General features: G+C 31.5%; 2 protein-coding genes across 2 annotated transcripts; both read left to right on the top strand.

Annotated features, from left to right (window-relative positions):
- Window positions 1-533: 533 nt before the first annotated feature.
- On the top strand, window positions 534-11236 carry LOC131855570 (G-protein coupled receptor moody). Its single transcript, XM_059206845.1, has 3 exons — window positions 534-909; window positions 9067-9305; window positions 10379-11236. Exons 1-3 carry the CDS (start codon window positions 670-672, stop codon window positions 11220-11222), a joined length of 1323 nt encoding a protein of 440 aa, XP_059062828.1. The 5' UTR covers window positions 534-669; the 3' UTR covers window positions 11223-11236.
- Window positions 11237-11259: 23 nt separating this feature from the next.
- LOC131855569 (G-protein coupled receptor moody-like) lies at window positions 11260-18322 on the top strand. The gene is made up of 3 exons (XM_059206844.1): window positions 11260-12188; window positions 15378-15616; window positions 16781-18322. The coding sequence occupies exons 1-3, from the start codon at window positions 11958-11960 to the stop codon at window positions 17703-17705; spliced, it is 1395 nt and encodes a 464-aa protein (XP_059062827.1). The 5' UTR covers window positions 11260-11957; the 3' UTR covers window positions 17706-18322.
- The last annotated feature ends 664 nt before the right edge of the window (window positions 18323-18986 follow it).

The following is an 18986-nucleotide window of genomic DNA, read 5'->3' as shown; positions in this document are numbered from 1 at the left end:
TTGCATTAAGACGTGACTGGAGCAAACATTTCAAACTTCTGAAACACTCATATGAGTAATAGTGTAGCTCTTACTATAAAGAGAGGTCATATTAGATAGATATGACTGTAATATATCTCATAATATTACGTATACTTTCAACGTATTATGACGGCCGCGAATGTTTAGTAATATATCACACCGCCGTAATTCTAATAATCGCGGGTTCGAAACTCACACACTACTAAGATTTGTATTCATATCTACGATTGCTTGTATTAGTCAGTAAATCCAGATTTTCCATATTCTGTTAGATACCTATTACCCTTAAATTATTACAAGAAAATACCCCTGACTACGATAGCATTATTAGTTCAGATTGAAGTAAATTAGCTCATCTAATCCTTCCGTGTTATGATTACATTGTGCAACTGCTCTTTACATTAAAACTAACGATCTCCGTTTATCTCAACAGATATCAACAACGAGAGCAACATGACGGAGATACGGACACTTCCTGAGCAGTTGGAAATGATAACCTCGTACATCGAAATAGCTTATCAAGGAACACACACTGTCATACTCGTGGTCGGACCCAAGTATCAGTCGCGAACGAAAGCGGACCGCGCGGCCACTTAAATGGGCCATATCCGTACATTCTGTTCAAATGATGTGCAATAAAGATTTAAAATGGGTGACTTGCTACCTAGTATACCTAAAAGCACGTTTGCTAGTGAACTAGACGTCCATAATTGGAGTGTTGTGGGCCTGGATGAATATACCACAGACCAGGCACTGGCAGATGTGGAGTTGTTCAAAGACTACCCTGAGGCTCTGTTGAGATTTGCCTCTGTGTGCTGCGTGCTGTTCATGTTGGTTGGTATTCCAGGGAATTTGATCACCATCGTCGCACTAGCACGCTGTAAAAAGGTAATATAGTCTTATTTTTGAATCGTTTGTTACTATTTAATAAAACAAAACTGTAGATATATTTTTATATACTTTCTAATATTATACTTTTATTTATTCTGTTTATTTTATATGCTATTTTCTCTCTTTCTTTTAACGTACCAAAAGATAAAATAATAGCATACTATTGGATAATGTATGTAAAGCAAACATGTTTATATCGCTGTCTTACTGCTAACGATAATAATTAAAATATTATAGCAAATGAATATGACTTATTATAGTAATAATCAAACATTATCATGTTAACAATATTAATAACAAGGACAATCGTAAATATAGTTAAAGGTACAGTCACATTCTAAATACTTTAAAAGAATCTTTTATGACTGAAATATAAAGAATCACGATTTGCACTTTTCGCGAATAGGACCATCCCTTTGAGAAGCAATTTTGGTTAAATTATACATTACTTTTTGCCCAGCGAGGCACGTCGCCGCCTAAACAGACGCAACCACAAATTTCTGCCAAGGAACACTAAGTTTATTTACATAAATTCAGAGCAATAGATCATTACTTCTTATCTCTTTTCCATTCGTAGAAATATCATGAGATTTATTTTTAATATAAGATATTTAGGATAAATTAGGATTATTTAGCATAAATTGTAGGATATGCTATTAAAATAAAACTTTTTAAGTAAATCAGATACAATTTCTAATAATCAACACGACTCTTGTCTTAGATGAGGTAGAGAAAGATATTTTCAACTGTTGTAGTCATGATAGTGAAAGGGACATTTGACAAGTCCACATTTACCAAGATAAAATTGCAATATTTTAAATACAAAAGATCTTATAAATAAATAAACCGAAATTGGAACGTGATCTAGAAATCTAAATCACACAATTCTAAACGTTTGCAACAATAATTCAAGTTCTACGGGCAGAATGGTGGGCAACAAATTGTAAAAGATATTTCAAAGGTTCAGTAAACAGTAACAAAGGCGAGTGGTACTTTGCTAACAACAGAAATCGCTGCTTGTCGCTGTAATGCTGAATACAGTCAATACAGTCATGCGCCAATTCACAAAGCTACGGATATTGATATTTATCACAATCGTAGCATTAATTTTGTAAGTATCTGTGATCATTGGCTGACTTTTATAAAATATACAGTACATGCAATATCTTCTTTACAGTATAAAAAATCTTATAATAGTGATGACTCACAGTTTGTTAGTATCATATGATTTTACTTTATAAAAGAAACTAGAGGAATTATTATTAATTTTTTAAAAGAATATCTTGTTAAATGTCAACACTATGCATTTAAATATGTAATCACAAAATATAAATAAAGCTATTACGTATATTTAATTCCTCAGATTACGTTTATAATGCAGTCACTACTATTTAAAGAAAGCATATTTCAAAATACTTCAGAAATTTTTAAGTTTACTCGAAACTTTATATAATAGAAATTATTAATACCTAGATAAGGTAGTAATGATTTCTAATGAAATAAATAATGAAATGCAATGACAGGACAATTGTAATTATTATGTTTTATAGAGTAATAAGTACATAGAATACTCGTTGCTACCAGCAACTTCGCTTGCAAAATCTTTCAACCCCGATTTCCCCAGCACCCAAATTTTTTGAGATAAAAGATAGCCTGTGTCCGTTCTCGTAATATGATCTATCTTCATTTTAAATTTCATTAAGATCTGTTCAGTCGTTGAGCCTTGAAAAGGTCAAAGGACACACTTTCGCTATTTAATATTGTATGTATAAAATATCAATACATATTGCTCGATAAAGACCCTTTATTCTTATGTTTCTTACTTTTAATGAGAATAATTTGTTTGAAAAATAAGTTTATTGTATTTTAAATAAGTATAACAACCTATTATTTGTTATTGTTTGTTTTAACATTTTTAAATTATCAAACAAAACTGTATGTATATGAGTTTGTTTGATAATTTAAAAATTGTATACAATAACAAATACTTCTAAGAGCATGAAAATAAACGTTATAGAATAACAAATGACCAATTTATGTTTTATCCCTTTTTTGCTTGTTATATGCAATATTGCAAAACAATCATGTCTAAAACAAAATACGAAGAGAGCTTATCGTTGAAAAATTTCGTTTAGCTTTTCATTCTTTTCAAAGGTATCTAAATAAATATTTATGAATTGAGAATTTCGTCATAGATTTTATTGAAAAACAGTAATCTTTGTCTGCGCAGTTTGAATTCTACATGTCATCTAGCAAAGTTTTGTTGTAGTCACTAGAATCTAATTTCCAAACGTTCACGTATGATAGGGTGAAAGGAATTCCTAGTAATGGGATTTGGTGACCCCATTTCGAGCAATATACGACGTCATGTCCCCTGGAAACATCGTGATTAATTCCTCGTGAATTCATCACGATGGGCGAACCGACCTGATGGCGTGGTCGTCCTGTCATCTTTTACTAATATTTGGTATTAGTAAAAGATGACAGGACGACCACGCCACGACAACATTTCTATTGTATCGTTTGCGAAGACAGGTACACCCTCTGTAATACATTCACTAAACTCTACAAAGCAATTGTTTTTGATAAAATATCCATTATAATTATTATATTAGTTTGATTCAATTTTCTCACTCCATTTGATAAGTATAATTGGTAAATAAACAATGCAGCTCACCATATTATTCTATAACATTGCTTTGGAGGTCAAATACATTCTTGCTTACAGTTTATATAGGGTTGGCATTATTGACTAAACGGATATTGTCTAATACTTTAAAAACCCTGAATATTTGAGCGTTAACTAGATTTTTCCCGCTCCAGTTGAAAAGAAAAGAAGAAAAATTAAAACCAACAATTTTATATGCTTGCCGAATTTGTAATATTTGCTATTCGGAGATTTAAACCCCATATAAATTTGATTGTAATTTATTAGAAATCGTTTCATTTTTAAAGTGCTTCTTCCGATTTACTTCTAATTGAAAAAAGGCCAGGTTGATGGCAACCCTAACTTCATAATTATGACCGTGTAGATTATATTATATGATAAAGTACGTTCGTAGAGATGTATAACATATCACAGATAAAAAGGATTAGCTGTAGGACAATTATTTTTATAGTGAATTAACTATATAAACAATATTTTCTGGCAAAACACAACGGCGTAAGATAATAACGTCAATCACAGTTGTATGTGTAGTAAAAAGATAATATACGGAAAATAATTATAGTTTGTGTAGCCTATTAAAGAAATATAAAGTACAATATAAATAATTTGAAATATTTAGTAAGTTAAGAAAATTTAACGTGTCTGACAAAAGATATAACAGATTTTTGTTTCTTTAATTAAAAAAATATAAATAATAGAGTATTGAGGGCACGAAAACCTCGCGTTCAATATTATTATTAAGAATAACTTAAAAACTACACGTTCAATACCAATCAAATTTCTAAAAAACGAACAATCTAAGAGGTTTTTTCGAGGATCAGCTTTCAAAAGAAACATTTTCAGTAATTAAGAAACTGGCCGACTTGAGAACTGTTTTTCATTAAAGTACGAGTAGGTTGAGAATAAACCAATTTAATATCGGTGTAAATCAATACTCTACTCATATGAAGTGAATGAACAAACACAGAAATTCTCGTTTCAACTTGTAATAGAATTATCTAATTCCTAACAAACGAATTTTGCCTTTAAGTTTATTAATTTATGCACATAACTATACAGACAAACATTAAATTTATGCATAAAATGAAAAGGCAAAGTTAACTTGAAATCATATAATCGCGCATACACCCGCCAGATAATTTAATTGGACTTGTTTCATATTCGGTTTATGATGTTCCACTCTTTAAACATAGGTGCAATATTTCGTCTTTTCGTCCCAAATTATATTCTTAACTAACACATTATATTATACGTTTATTCTTACTTTTCCTATACTACGTAAATTAACATAAAAAAGCATCTTACGTATCATTCTTGATATTATGTCATATTATTAAAGTATGTTCGACCATTTAATAATTATTGTGCAACAAACATTAAAACATGCAATTTTTAGGCTCACCTCCTACCACGTTGGATTTCCCATATGACTCTTTTTCGCATGAGTAAAGTTAGTTTTCAAGGCAAAAAGCAAAAGGTTATTCTTTCATACTATACACTGTACAATTTTTCGTGATAACTTGATTTTTTAACCATATCAGCAGGGAGAATTGCAATTACATAAAAACAATAAAGTCCAAAATTTTTTTTTATATAATTATTAATATTTCAACAGACGCACTAAACATGTGCATGTTATATATTCACTATAATAACGTTAATAGACCAGGCCGCTGAGTAAAATGTCAATAAAGATGGTAATAATTCAAAATCTTTAGTTAGATGTTAATTCATCTTCAACTAGAGGTATAAAAATGTTCAGAGATTAAAAAACAGTAAAAAATTAAGTATTTTGTATCTGATTCTGAAAGAATAATTGACTTGAAAATAAATGTAGGATATAAATGTTTGGGCGAAACTGATATTAAGAAACTGTAATAATGTTTGGGTACGTACGTAAACGTACAAATAATGAAAGAAAATAAATGAGAAGAGCAAAGATCAAACAAAGTAAATGCCATTCAAACATATAGTAGGTACATACTTTTAATTAATCAACTTTATAACTAGTTAAGTTTGCTGCGTCTCTTATCTACAATAGCCGGAAATCCGTTCAATTTTTATACGACCCAAAGGTCACTACTATCATATGTTAGAGGTTTCCAACTAAACACAGATAGGTCATCTGCAACTGATAACATAGTATTATTTATATTTAATGGACTATTACCCGTAATAATAATAATAATCATATTTATTTATATTAATATAAACTATTACAATTGCTGCTTATAACAAAGAAATCGAGACAAAACGGTCTATAACTCAGAGTAGTGTAGGGTAGTGATATACTCTCTGCTATTTTGTTATAGCCTTTATTAGTAAATGAATACAATAAAAAAACAACAACGATGATATCTCTTTCACATAATGAAACAATACTCAATTCATCCTAATATTTCCCTAATTCCTTAGTGTCGAAACTGTAACGAGACTTTATACAACGTCATTTGCGTGAATACCTCTTTATCGCCAATACTAATGAAATTGAAAAAAAAAAATGTGTACTCATCCTTAAGAGCTAGTTTAACGTACGAGTAGTTTTAGGATATAGATTGTAGTTCGATTTATCAATAACGGGATAGGAAACTTCTAGATAATTGTCCCAACTTGAAATGAGAAAACTTAGTTATTGTTTGTTAGTGATCGTTCAATCGCTATTCGGTACTCCGACAAACCTTTTGAAAGCAATACAACTCCAACAGCAATTTAGTAATTAATAAACTGACAAGGTATACTTGTAGACACTTCAAATCTATTAATTGTTAAGAGTTTCAATTTGTACACAAATTTTTAATCATACCTATTAACTAGAACTTACTACAACTTATAATCAAATATTGAAATTTAATTTCAAGTAATATTATGTATTATGTAGTTTAATACAACTATTGAAATCGTAACGGAAAATTTAGTAGTAATGTTATGTAGAGAATAATAATAATAAATAACATTGGAGAAATCACACAGCGCTATCTGATCCCAAGCTAAGCAGAGCATGTGTGATGAGTAACTAGACAACTGATAGAAATACTTAAATACTTTTTTTATATAATATACACAGAGAACATCCAATGCAAACAACAATCATACTTATGAATACTAATGCTTGCATTGTGCGAGGTATCGAATCCGCGTCCATCGGGAGTAGAGCGGTGTGCTAAACAATAGAACACAGAGGCCGGCAAAACTAGTACCAGTTTCGGAGTTTAATTGTTTTCTTTACTAATAATACTAATCATCATTACATTACATAGTATAAAACAAAGTCGCTGTTGCTGTCTGTCCGTCCTTATGTATGCTTAAATCTTTAAAACTACGCAACGGATTTTGAAGCGGTTTTTTTAATAGATAGAGTCATTCTAGAGGAAGGTTTATATATTTAGTACATGTACACCCGGACGAAGCCAGGGCGAGTAGCTAGTGATGTATAATTAGATTGTAATGATGTATACAAACATACAATAATTATTTATGACAATGAACAACAATAAGAACTTATTACTGCTCAAAAAGAGGTAATGGATTGACGGTCTGGGTAGCTTAGCTGTTTAGCACACCACCTTACTTCCAATAACAGCTTCAATTCTCGAATGATACATACATTTATATTCATGAGTATGATTTTGTTTTTGGTTAATCAATATTGTATGGTGTACCCGCCAACATACCGCTTTATTTCCAACAACCGCGGATTCGACTCTCTTATATTACAAATTCACGAGTATTACTTTGTTTTTGGTGGATGAATTTTGTATAAAACACCCGCCTCTGCTAACATTATACGCTGGTGGGGCACCAATGTGGGATAATAGGACGCCCCCTGGAAACCATCGTGATAAATTTATAGTGAATTTACCATGACGAGCTAAATGACCTGATCTCATGCTCATCTTATCAACCTCCACTGGTGCCCCGCCAAGGTAAAAAACAACTGTTAGCTCATACGGGTGGTGCACCATTCCATTATCATTCCCTAAAAAAATATATGATTGTTTGTATTGCTCTATTAAATGTATTGTGTCTGTTTAAAAAAAAACATTTATTTACTACAAGCTCTGCATAGTTTGGTACTAGATCATTCTATATAAATAGTCCTGGATTATTACTATTATTAAATGTAATGATATGTGTTAGAAAGTAAACACAATAGTCGATCTTATCAAAAAGCAATCTCTCTCAGAGAATCTAATTTGATTATTATACAAATAATAGTACACATTAAGTGGGAATAATATGTGCATAATATACCATTACAGCATGTACTATATGATAACTAATATACCTTGATGATGGTATTAATAATTTAAGTAACATCATAATATTCAACAAATTCGTAGAAATACATAACTACTTTAGTTTAACAAAAATGGATAGTGTTACTGTCAAATAATATTAATTTTAAATATTGTTTTGCTATATTATAAAAAACTGTTTACGTTAGTAAAATAAATAATGGTTTCTGTTAATATGATGTTATAACAGAAATCCAACGTTAATATCTCTAGGAAGAGCGGTCTCATCCTAATACAGGTTTATATAAACTTAAAAGGATACGGCTTACGCACTTTATGTAATCTTGTGTAGTAAAAAAACTGTTGTGTATTTTCTTTAAATAATTAGCAGGGAATATATATATTGAACATATAACACATTCGTCCTCTTTAGATCAATGATAAATTATAACAATTTCCATATATGTAGAATATCCATATCGCATAAAGTCTGGACCTGTCCCCACATTTTTCTTTTTGTGATTTATCAAAGTGCTTGTCATAAACACATGCATAATTTTTTTTTATTCGTGTCTATTACTAAAAATAATCTCTCTATGTTCTTTGTATAGTACACAACAAAGTAATCAAAAATGAGAATGTCAAAAATCACTTATTTTACATGTTAAGTGAATACAAAAACCACAGACCACCTTGCACTAGTGGTTTATTACTACAATTGGGACCTCGCTAGTAGCGAGTTCAAACCGTACCGACACTAAAGAAGCTTCGTGTGTTAATTCACATTTCTGACTTAGTTAGTCAGAAATGTGAAATATGACTGTTTCTAATGAAAACAAAGATAATAAACAGAATTACTCAGACAAACGGCAGTACATTCAAATATATATAAAATGTGGATATGTCAAGTGTCACGCTTACTACAAGACCACGTCATCTACAGCTGGCTGTAACTCTGAATAGAGCCTATGCGATAACAGTCGTGAAGTTATAATATAATTTTGTGTTCTTCAACAAAAAGTTCATTTCATATGTTTATCCTTATTTCATTTATGTTCATGTATTTGTCCTTATTATTATAATATCATAAAAAATGGCCTGATATGTGGAATATCCAATAACTATTGATCAACTTCTGTGTACCCTATTTGTTGCAAATAAATGTTAATGTTATTAAATGTATTGACAGAAGATTGTTTTTGCTATTTTAGAGTGACCGCCAGCGTACAATAACGATATGATGTTTTACAGGTCCGGAACGCAACCGCAGTGTTTATCATGAACTTGTCATGTTCTGACCTCCTCTTCTGCTGCTTTAACCTTCCACTGGCAGCGTCTACTTTCTGGAGGCGGTCTTGGGCCCACGGAAGGACTCTCTGTAGGATGTTTCCACTAGCCCGATACGCGCTAGTTGCAGTATCATTATTCACTGTCCTTGCCATCACAATAAATAGATACGTGATGATTTCACATCCAAGAATTTATCCAAAGTAGGTATAATATAACATTTTTGTATAACTGAAATAATATAATAATATCTCAGGACCTGTGGGTGGTCCTGAGATATTATTATATTATTTAGCGCCATATAGTCACAAGCTATGCAGAGCTGTGCAGAGCAGTGTTATGGGTACTAGACAACTGATAGAAATACATGGATACTTTTTTTTTAAATATACACATAATAATATACGTAGAAAACACCCAGATCGATAAAAACATTTATACTCATGAATATAAGTGTTTGGGCAGTGCAAGGAATCGAACCCGCGACCATAGGAAGTAAGTCGGTGTGCTCAAACCACCGAGGTCGTGAAATGATAAACAAGCTGTCAGTCAACTTGAAGGAAAAAGCAACCATCGTCTATATAAATGACTACCATTGACATCGGTATGTGACAACCTTTCATGCATTTTAGGTGTTATATCCCCGTACCTTGTAATTTCACTGCTATATCTCATGCTATAAACCGAAACATAGCTTACGAGTACGCTCTATGGCGGCGGAAATTAAGGCGTTGAGGTCTTAGTATAGTATATACAAAGTTTGCTTTATTAGCAGTAGAGAACTTTGTATATACTTTACCTCCGGAAATATATACGTCACTTTAAATTTTCAAATGTGACTATATATTTTATTTAAATCAAGAATTTATATTTCAATCTGTGTTAAAATTCAGAATCTTTAATGAAAGATTTGTTGAATTAAATCTAACTCTATGTAACAGTTAACAAACCGTATCTTTTGTTTAACTGGCCAAGAACAAGTAACTCATGTACAATATTCCAATATTGTAATTAAGTATTAAACTTAATCAAATATTAAACACATCATATATTATGTATATCTAATAAAAAAAACAATTGTATTGAATAAAGGGATTTTTAAATGTACCTAATGCGATGAACAAAAAGTAATCTATACCTTACAGCCTATTTATTTATTTTAATTTAGTTATTAAATTACTACAATATAGTTAATTGCCCACACGGTTATATCTCAAAAATATGTACGTAAAGTATTATTAACATAAAGTTTTTTTTAAAATATTTTGTTTTTCAGGTTATATAAAAGACACTATCTTGCAGTAATGGTTGCTAGTACGTGGATCTTCTCATTTGGTGCACTAATAGCAACATGGCTAGAGAAATGGGGTCGATTCGGATTAGATCCCACTATCGGATCTTGCTCTATACTCCCGGACCAAAATAAAAGATCACCGAAAGAATTTCTCTTCGTCGGCGCCTTCATGCTTCCCTGCTTAGCTATAGTGATATGTTACGCTCGAATATTTTGTATAGTGCGAGAGGCAGCTAGAAAATCTCGAGCTCCAGCTCGCGGGCGACCTCGAGGAATATTAGAAGACTCGGCAGTCGGATCAGCGTCAACCGCTTTAGAAAGATCACCTTGTCCTGAAAATGGAGTAAACCATGTGGCTCCTCCTAAAAGAGCTTTACTTGCACCACCTGTATTACATTGTCCACCAACACCAGCACCTGAACGGTCATCATCTTCTGGTGTAGACACATTGGACGGGCATGATGAAGAATGTGCCCTAGATGCAAAACCTCGAACGCCAAGCGGCGGCGAGACAACGAAGCGACTTCGACAAGCCGCAGTAGCATTGAAACGATCCCCAGCATCGGTTAGACCACCTCGTCTCACTCACAAAGATAGAAAGCTACTGAAAATGATAATGGCCATTATGCTTTCGTTTTGGGTGTGCTACCTGCCTATCACTCTGACGAAGATTTTTCGGGAGTTCACCTCTCACCCCGCGGCGAACATCGCCGGGTACATCTTAATATATTTGACTACGTGTATAAACCCCATAATATATGTAGTGATGTCGAGCGAATACCGGCAGGCCTACAAGAACCTGCTGATGTGCAGGCGATGGGCGTGACGTTCGTCCGGCGATGGCGCATCAGAGAAGCGCCCGCCGTGACTAGTCATTACCGACCGCACCACTTCAGAACATGGTGACAACAAACACGCATTCGTCAGATTGTAGACTGTAGAACTTTAAAGTTGCATCGAGTGCTGCGTGTATCGAACTCTGTAGTTAAAGAAAGTGAGCCGTCCGAGACTGTGCTAATAGAGGGTGTTTAAAAAGTTTCAGATATATATTACTGATTAGTTTATAAGTATAGACGATACATCGATACCTAATGTTTAAGCCATCAAGATATACCATGTAAACTTATAAGTGTTTTAGTTATCGTAATTTATTTATTATAGGTACGGTATGATTATATATAAATGTTAAATGAGATAGATGTACTAAATGCATTAATTTATCAGCCTGTATATTTTTGTTTGTAAAAATAGTATTTACCAGAGACTAGCAATAAATTGTGGCAAAGGCCAAAGAGAATGGTACAATAATGTTGGAAAGCAATAATGTTATGTATTTAAAAAAAATAAAGTGAGCTCGGCAGACGTAAGTCTGAGCGCTTATCAACCGCAGGCGCGTCCATGTCGGTCCACCTCACTTGACTCATAACCAGTTAGGGAAAAATCGTGTAAACAATAATCATCGTAATGCCAGAAGCGAACGTTTTGTGTAAATTGTAATCCACTCATAGTGCGATGTTTGTGGACATGTGACGCGCGATTGATGAGCGTTTATTGAGTTATAATGGCTGCAGTAATGAGCTTTGCAAACGGTTCGATAGTGAATTCCACCAACTGTAGCAGTGTACTTGGTCTTGACGAGTATGGCTCTGATGAAGAGCTAGCGGCTGTGGAACTGTTCAAGAACTATCCTGAGGGCTTGCTGAAGTTTGCTACGGTGTGCTGCGCGTTGTTCATGTTGATCGGAATACCTGGGAATATAATCACCATCATTGCATTGGCTCGTTGTAAAAAGGTAAATTTTAAAATATAATAACTCTTTACACGCTTCTAAATAAGCTTTATTTTAAGCGCTATGCAATAGTTTTTTTTTGTTCTACCGCTCAGTTGCCATACAAATTCAACCTAAACGATTGAGCAAAAACTTATCCTACAATAGGAAATTAATTGACACAGCATTAAGGCTGCGTTCCGGACATTATCCATTAAATTCATTTGCCTTTTTAATGCATAAATCGAATTCCCCCAACTGCGAAACATGCAATACTATAGAAGATCTGCATCACATATTAATGGAGTGTGTCCGAGACGCTGTTAAAAGGGAATTGTTTTTGAAAAAATTTGGACTGAATCGGCTTGATGTTGGTATGTACCACGGTATACTATCTGATCCTGTATCATCGCCAGCAAAATTTTTATTTTCATTGTGCAGTAGAAGATAAGATTAGTAATAAGATACGATGGGACTGGCATTATCATATTATGATAAAAGTCCCTAAATAAATGTAAGAATAAAAAATAAAAAAAACTTATCCGTTGCTTTTAAAATTATATTTTTGAGTTAAAATGAACGTGAAACTAAGCTTATTGATTAAAATTTAAACAATATAAAAAAAATTAATTAGATTAATATTTTCTATTTATTTCTACAATTGAAATGTAATAATATTAACCTGTGTTAAATATTGTCTGTGGTATAGCGCAATATATCTAAAAACGTTGAACTTCATCAAAAGCCCTCAATAAGGGTCATCGATCTTTGTGCAATAATTGCTTTGATTATAATTATACTGATGCAAATTGAACATAAATGAGCTTTGAATCTACTTTTTCAGAAATTTTAAATTTATATATCTTTTTCATTTAAAATGTTCACCACATAATAGTATATATACTTATTATATTGTAGTAGAATATCGTCAGAATTGACTATAGTTCTCCTATGTCTACGCAATGGTTACAAATTTATCGAATGAGCACTGGACGAAAAGTTTTCACTCTGTGTATTGTTCAGATGTTTTCGCGACGGTGACGATATATGCCAATAATATATGTCATATTGTTCCACTCTAATAATTTGATTGGCTTTACCTTAGGGGTTTACAGGACAAAGTTCATAGAATACACAGCAAAAGAAGGGCATCTGTCAGAATAACGCTCTGAACGAATATATACCAACTGTTTTTATCGTAACGCTCATTTTCGTTTGATTTGAAATATTTGTTTATAATATTAAAATTGAATGTGTAGTTACATTTTATCTACATAATAATGTGTCTACATGAATTCATATAACATTTTAATATGTTTTTCGCAAGAAAACCACAACAATGTTCATTTTTTACAAGTAGTTATCTTATTTAGAAGATACAACAAATATCGTAAACTACGCATAGATTAATAAATAGATTTAATTAAACAAATCGCCTTGTAATTCCAAACTAAATGGTGCTTCTTATATATTTTCTTAATATACAAAGAAATATACCAAGTTTATATAAATACAGTTTTTGGCTTGGATTGTAGGTACTATGGTTATAAGTCTTATTTATATATATATATATATTATTTTTATTAAACATAAACGTGTTGAGAGACATGTTTGTTTGCTTAATATCACAACAAATGTTTCTACTGAAATATATTTCGGTGCAAACGTGTAAATATCAATGTACACATTAAATTCTCTGACGTAAATTTTTGCACGAATGTATATATATTTACAGATTGATTTCAAAAGGGTTTACTGTTACTCTAACGGTCATTGATAGGACTAGTGCGAACCGACCGGCATGATGAACACAAAAATGTGTTTTTATCTTTGATTGGGAGTAATTGTAACTTACTATTTGTTGTCAGCAAATTACAGCTTATTACAGTACAGTTTTTACAGTATTGACAAATTTTCAGTACGACGATTAAAGTTATCTGAATATAATAAATAATCATGAAGTTACTTACTCAAATAAGTCATATAGCACCATTGATTTCCATACTAAGTAGAGCTTATGCAATGAGTACTAAACCAGTGATAAACATACATTTGTTCAAATATATATACATAATATACATAAACAAACACTCAGACGAACAGAAGCAAATATACTCATGAATACAAATGTTTGTATTGTCCGGTAACACAGACACTATCATAAAGTAAGACAGTACTAAATCACCAAGCCACTTTTTTTTTTAAATTGAGGTATTACATATGTTATTACATATACTTGAAGTTTATCCACGTCAACATATTATTGTGAACACTATATTTACCGTTTAGATTTCTCGTAAGGTTGTTTATTTATTTATTTATTTATTTTTAAGGATTACCAACATAAGATACAGCAATAAAAAAATTGTTATCATTCTATACAATTCTAATGTTCTTAAACTAACTGTTCTACTCATAATTATAGGTAACCACAGCATGCTTTACGTTACAAGATTATATCACTACTATTACAATGTCAATAAAATTAATTAATAAATTAAATTTAAACTTGAATGCTACTAACAATAATACAATAAAACATATGTGACAAGGAACGTCAACTTTTGAGCTTAGTTATGAACTCGGAGTGATTGTCAAAAAGAATATCAATTTCAGGTTTTTCCTCTGCAAGATCGTTGTTGGTTAACTATCAGCGATATTCTACTATAGTGGCAGAATTTGAGAAACATATTTACTTTTTTATTTATGTTTTGTAATGGTTGCCTTTAATACAGAATCGTCAATTGTAAACCTTATATCACTAAATTCGGAAGCTAATCAATCATTGTAAACTATCGATAAATTATGAACGCTCTTACATATCTACTAGATTCACAATCTAACAATTGTATTACTTATAAAATTGTAAACCATGACAGGCAAGTCTTAATAGTTATATATCTATAGCCAGTATACAATTTAACGGTTTCGCATGAATAGATAAAGTATCCAAAATTAACATGTTGTATTTAAGCTATTTAGTTCAATTTCTTGACAATTTACAATTTTTCGAGTCAGATTATAAACTAACAGTGTATCATACAAAGTGACGTCAATATAGAATAATACAAAACTAATAAACCTTTACCTAATAAAATCGTATGAATACAATAAAACATGACAATTTACAATAGGTTTTCCTAGATGACCATTTACTTGCGTACATCAGAAAAAGGAGAATGACGTAAATGAATGTTTTTTCCCTTATTACAGGTGCGCAACGCGACCGCTCTGTTCATTATAAATTTGTCTATTTCCGATCTACTGTTCTGCTGTTTCAATCTACCACTGGCTGGATCTACTTTCTGGATAGAATATTGGATACATGGAAGAACATTATGCCGCCTGTTTCCGATGGTGAGATATGCGCTCGTTGCCGTATCACTGTTCACCATTTTGGCCATCACAATTAATAGATATATAATGATTTCTCATCCTCTACTTTATCCTAGGTAAGATTATAATTAAATTTTTCGTAATTTATAATTAAAATTTTATTTTATTTATATATAAGTGCCAGAGAGATCCCTTTTGATAGAGTACGAGTACCATTGGCTTCTACCCTTTCTATGAACTTTTGCTTGATTGACATTCATAATTAAAAATCATTATCATAATAATTTTTATATCTGTACTAGGTCATTACTAATATATTAAAAAATATTTTATCACTTTTTTTTAATCCGCTCTTTGAACGACTAATTTTTCTATAGAACCTACATACACTACTAAAAGTAACAAAGTTCTAACGTAAACATATCTCGGTTCCCATTAACACAATAGAGTACACTACTGATTGTGTAGTATCTAATGTTCTTTGTCTTGTGTTTATTAGCAAATATTATATTGGTATATGAATACAGTAATATACTAATATTTTCTAATTAAACTGTATATTGTAACTGTTTTGGCATCAAACGTTTAAATATTCAGTAAACTTTAAATATTCAATTGTTGTGTTTTTCTCTCATACTGTTTTCTTTATTTGAAGTTAGACAGCCAAAATGATTAAGTGGGAATGTGAAATTAGGATACTACATAACGAAAGAAGCAATAGTCCAATAGATACTCTATTGTAACATTTCTTTATGCTATTTATCAGTCCAAGTTATCCCTACCAAAAAAAATACATCTATGCAATAGCTTCTCTCTCTCTTGCTTATGATCAAATTTTATCGAATGTCATTTCTTTCTTCACTTTTTTTAATATTTATTATTGTCAGTTTTTATTCATTATGGCAATACCACTACCACCACCAGGCCACTGCTTGAAATCTTGTATATTTAATTATACTAATCGCAAAAGCCGCAGAATAATAGTATTACCTACGGGGAGTTACTGATCTGACGGAAATTCCTTCAAGTAGGTTAATGTATAATTGAAGTTAGGCCTTAGACGGCGCTGAATATTAATAATAATAGAGACTTGAGGAAAGCAAGAAGTTCGCGAAATTATACCTGCGAATCAAGTTGCTAATTTACAAGATTTGAAATTTGTGAAATTAAATTGTTAAATGGCTTTGATTAAACGTTAGAACAACGTTTAAATATTCAACTTTAAGGTTCTTACGTTTTATATATAATTTAACACTAATCTATATTATTTGTTTCAACAGGCTATACACAAAACGGAATTTGATACTGATGGTGGCAGTAATATGGATATTTTCATTCGGTGCATTAGTAGCAACGTGGTTTGAAGCTTGGGGCCGCTTCAGTTTGGAGCCAAGCATCGGATCGTGTACCATAGTACCCGACCAGCATGGCAGATCCCCAAAGAAAATTCTATTCATCGGCGCCTTTTTACTTCCCGGTTTGGCCATTATCATATGCTACGCTCGCATATTTTGGATAGTCAAAAAGGTAGGCAAAAGATCACGTCCATCTTTGCGCTTACGCCCCAGACCCACGACGGAAATTATATCATCAGACTCAAAATCAAGAGATTCCGTATTAGACAATAGGCCTACAAGTATAAACGCTTCACAGAGGATATATTCTCAACGTATGAACTGCCTGTGCTCTCCAACATTGGAGAATTCTTCGTGTTCTGGTGCAGAAAGTTGCACACAAGACGACGATGATAGAAAAATGCCTGCAGGCCAACGATCAGTAAGTAGTAATGAAACAATTAGAAAGATTAAGTTTGCATTTACAAACACGACACGAACAGAACCAAAGCCGCTTTTACCAACTAGAAAAGACAAAAAACTGCGTACAATGATAATGGCTATTATGCTTGCGTTTTGTATATGCCATTTACCAATATCTGTTACAAAGATCTTCCTCGAGTTCACACCACATCCAGTATTAAAAATTATTAGTTATATTTTATTGTATCTAACGACGTGCATCAATCCTATAATTTACGTGGTAATGTCTAATGAATATAGGCAGGCATATAAAAATTTAGTCACCTGTAGTCCACAGGTTAGAGAAATGACAGAGGTTACAGGAATGAGGATAAAGAACAGTTTTAATAAATCATTTAGGAGATCTGAAAAAAAAGTGAAATGGAAAAATACTCAAGAAGATGTATGAATACTCGATAGTGTTTTGTTGTATGTGAAATGGATTTTGTAGTATTTGAAATTAGAGAAAAAGAAAGTGAGAGCCGTCCGCTATTTGTGCTAAATTGGAAAAGAAAGAGTAAGATAAAATGTGGAACTAGACTTGTAGCATAATGACGAAGAAGTATTATCTTCATAAGATGTATCTTCAAATGTATATAGACTTGTATATAGACATAGTATTATAATAATAAGGAAAAAGATACTTTGTAGGCATATTATTGGAAAGATATTAAATTTCGCCATTTAATAAGATACTCGTATACATTTAGATAATGTCTCAATAGGATTCGCACATAAAGGGTATTAAAACCGGGTAAATGTGTTTTGTAATATAAGGAGGTTATAAAGGAAAAAGTACTCAAATATTTAACTGTATTAAAATAATATAATCAAAATTAATGATAAATAACATTACGACATTCGACCAATGACAAGCAGCAATCAACAAACAAAAACAATGCATTTGTCTTCCGGAGAAATTAGTAAGTTAGTGCAATTTCTATTTATTTTCGTGACTTTTGATATTGATAGTTTCTTTATTATTTTTAGTAGTTAATTTGTATTTTTAAAAATTTTTACTTACAATATGTGTTATATATATAATGTGCTTCCCTTTTGTGATCTAATAACATATTCATATTAATTACTTTAAAAAAAACTATCGTCATTTGTTTAGCCGCAATTATTTTGGAAATTTACTGTTATATACTACGTTTATGTGATTCAATAATGGAAAATTTCTCTATTTGGTCGCATTCAAAATTGAGATTAATACTTTATGAGAATAATAATTGGAAATTTATGAGATCCTTATATATTTAAGTTATATGTTCAAATTATAACCGCCATGTAATATGAATTATTCAGTGACGTAATAATACTACGGCTACTGTACACTTGTATTAATTCTACGAATTGTATTTTAAATGAACTGATTTTGAGAAGCTTTATTATTAATTACCTCTTTATGACATACTCATAGTTATATTATATTAAGATATTACCTAGTACGTAATTAAATATATGGTAACTAATTAATAATAGATGCAGTCATAAAAGTATCTGTAAATAATTTTACGGAAATTTAAAGACGTTAGAATTTCATTTAAAAAATAAAATAATTTTTTTTAATATATTAATAGTTTTTTTTTTGTTCATTCGATATTATGAAATTATTTTTGTAATAAGTAATAAATGTATTTAAGCAATATTCGGCGATTAGGATTTTTTCGCTATGCACTACAATAAC

Source organism: Achroia grisella, unplaced genomic scaffold, assembly GCF_030625045.1.
Source record: "Achroia grisella isolate CSIRO2021 unplaced genomic scaffold, CSIRO_AGI_Agris_v1 utg146, whole genome shotgun sequence".
Taxonomy (NCBI): Eukaryota; Metazoa; Arthropoda; class Insecta; order Lepidoptera; family Pyralidae; genus Achroia; species Achroia grisella.
The sequence above is the reverse complement of the archived record's forward strand: the minus strand, read 5'-3'. Positions and strand labels throughout refer to the sequence as shown.

Coding starts and splice junctions, on each gene's coding strand:
- LOC131855570 (XM_059206845.1), top strand. CDS start 670: ATGGGTGACTTGCTACCTAGTATACCTAAAAGCACGTTTGCTAGTGAA. Junction 910..9,066: donor CACTAGCACGCTGTAAAAAG/GTAATATAGTCT, acceptor GATGTTTTACAG/GTCCGGAACGCAACCGCAGT. Junction 9,306..10,378: donor CATCCAAGAATTTATCCAAA/GTAGGTATAATA, acceptor TTTGTTTTTCAG/GTTATATAAAAGACACTATC.
- LOC131855569 (XM_059206844.1), top strand. CDS start 11,958: ATGGCTGCAGTAATGAGCTTTGCAAACGGTTCGATAGTGAATTCCACC. Junction 12,189..15,377: donor CATTGGCTCGTTGTAAAAAG/GTAAATTTTAAA, acceptor CCCTTATTACAG/GTGCGCAACGCGACCGCTCT. Junction 15,617..16,780: donor CATCCTCTACTTTATCCTAG/GTAAGATTATAA, acceptor TTGTTTCAACAG/GCTATACACAAAACGGAATT.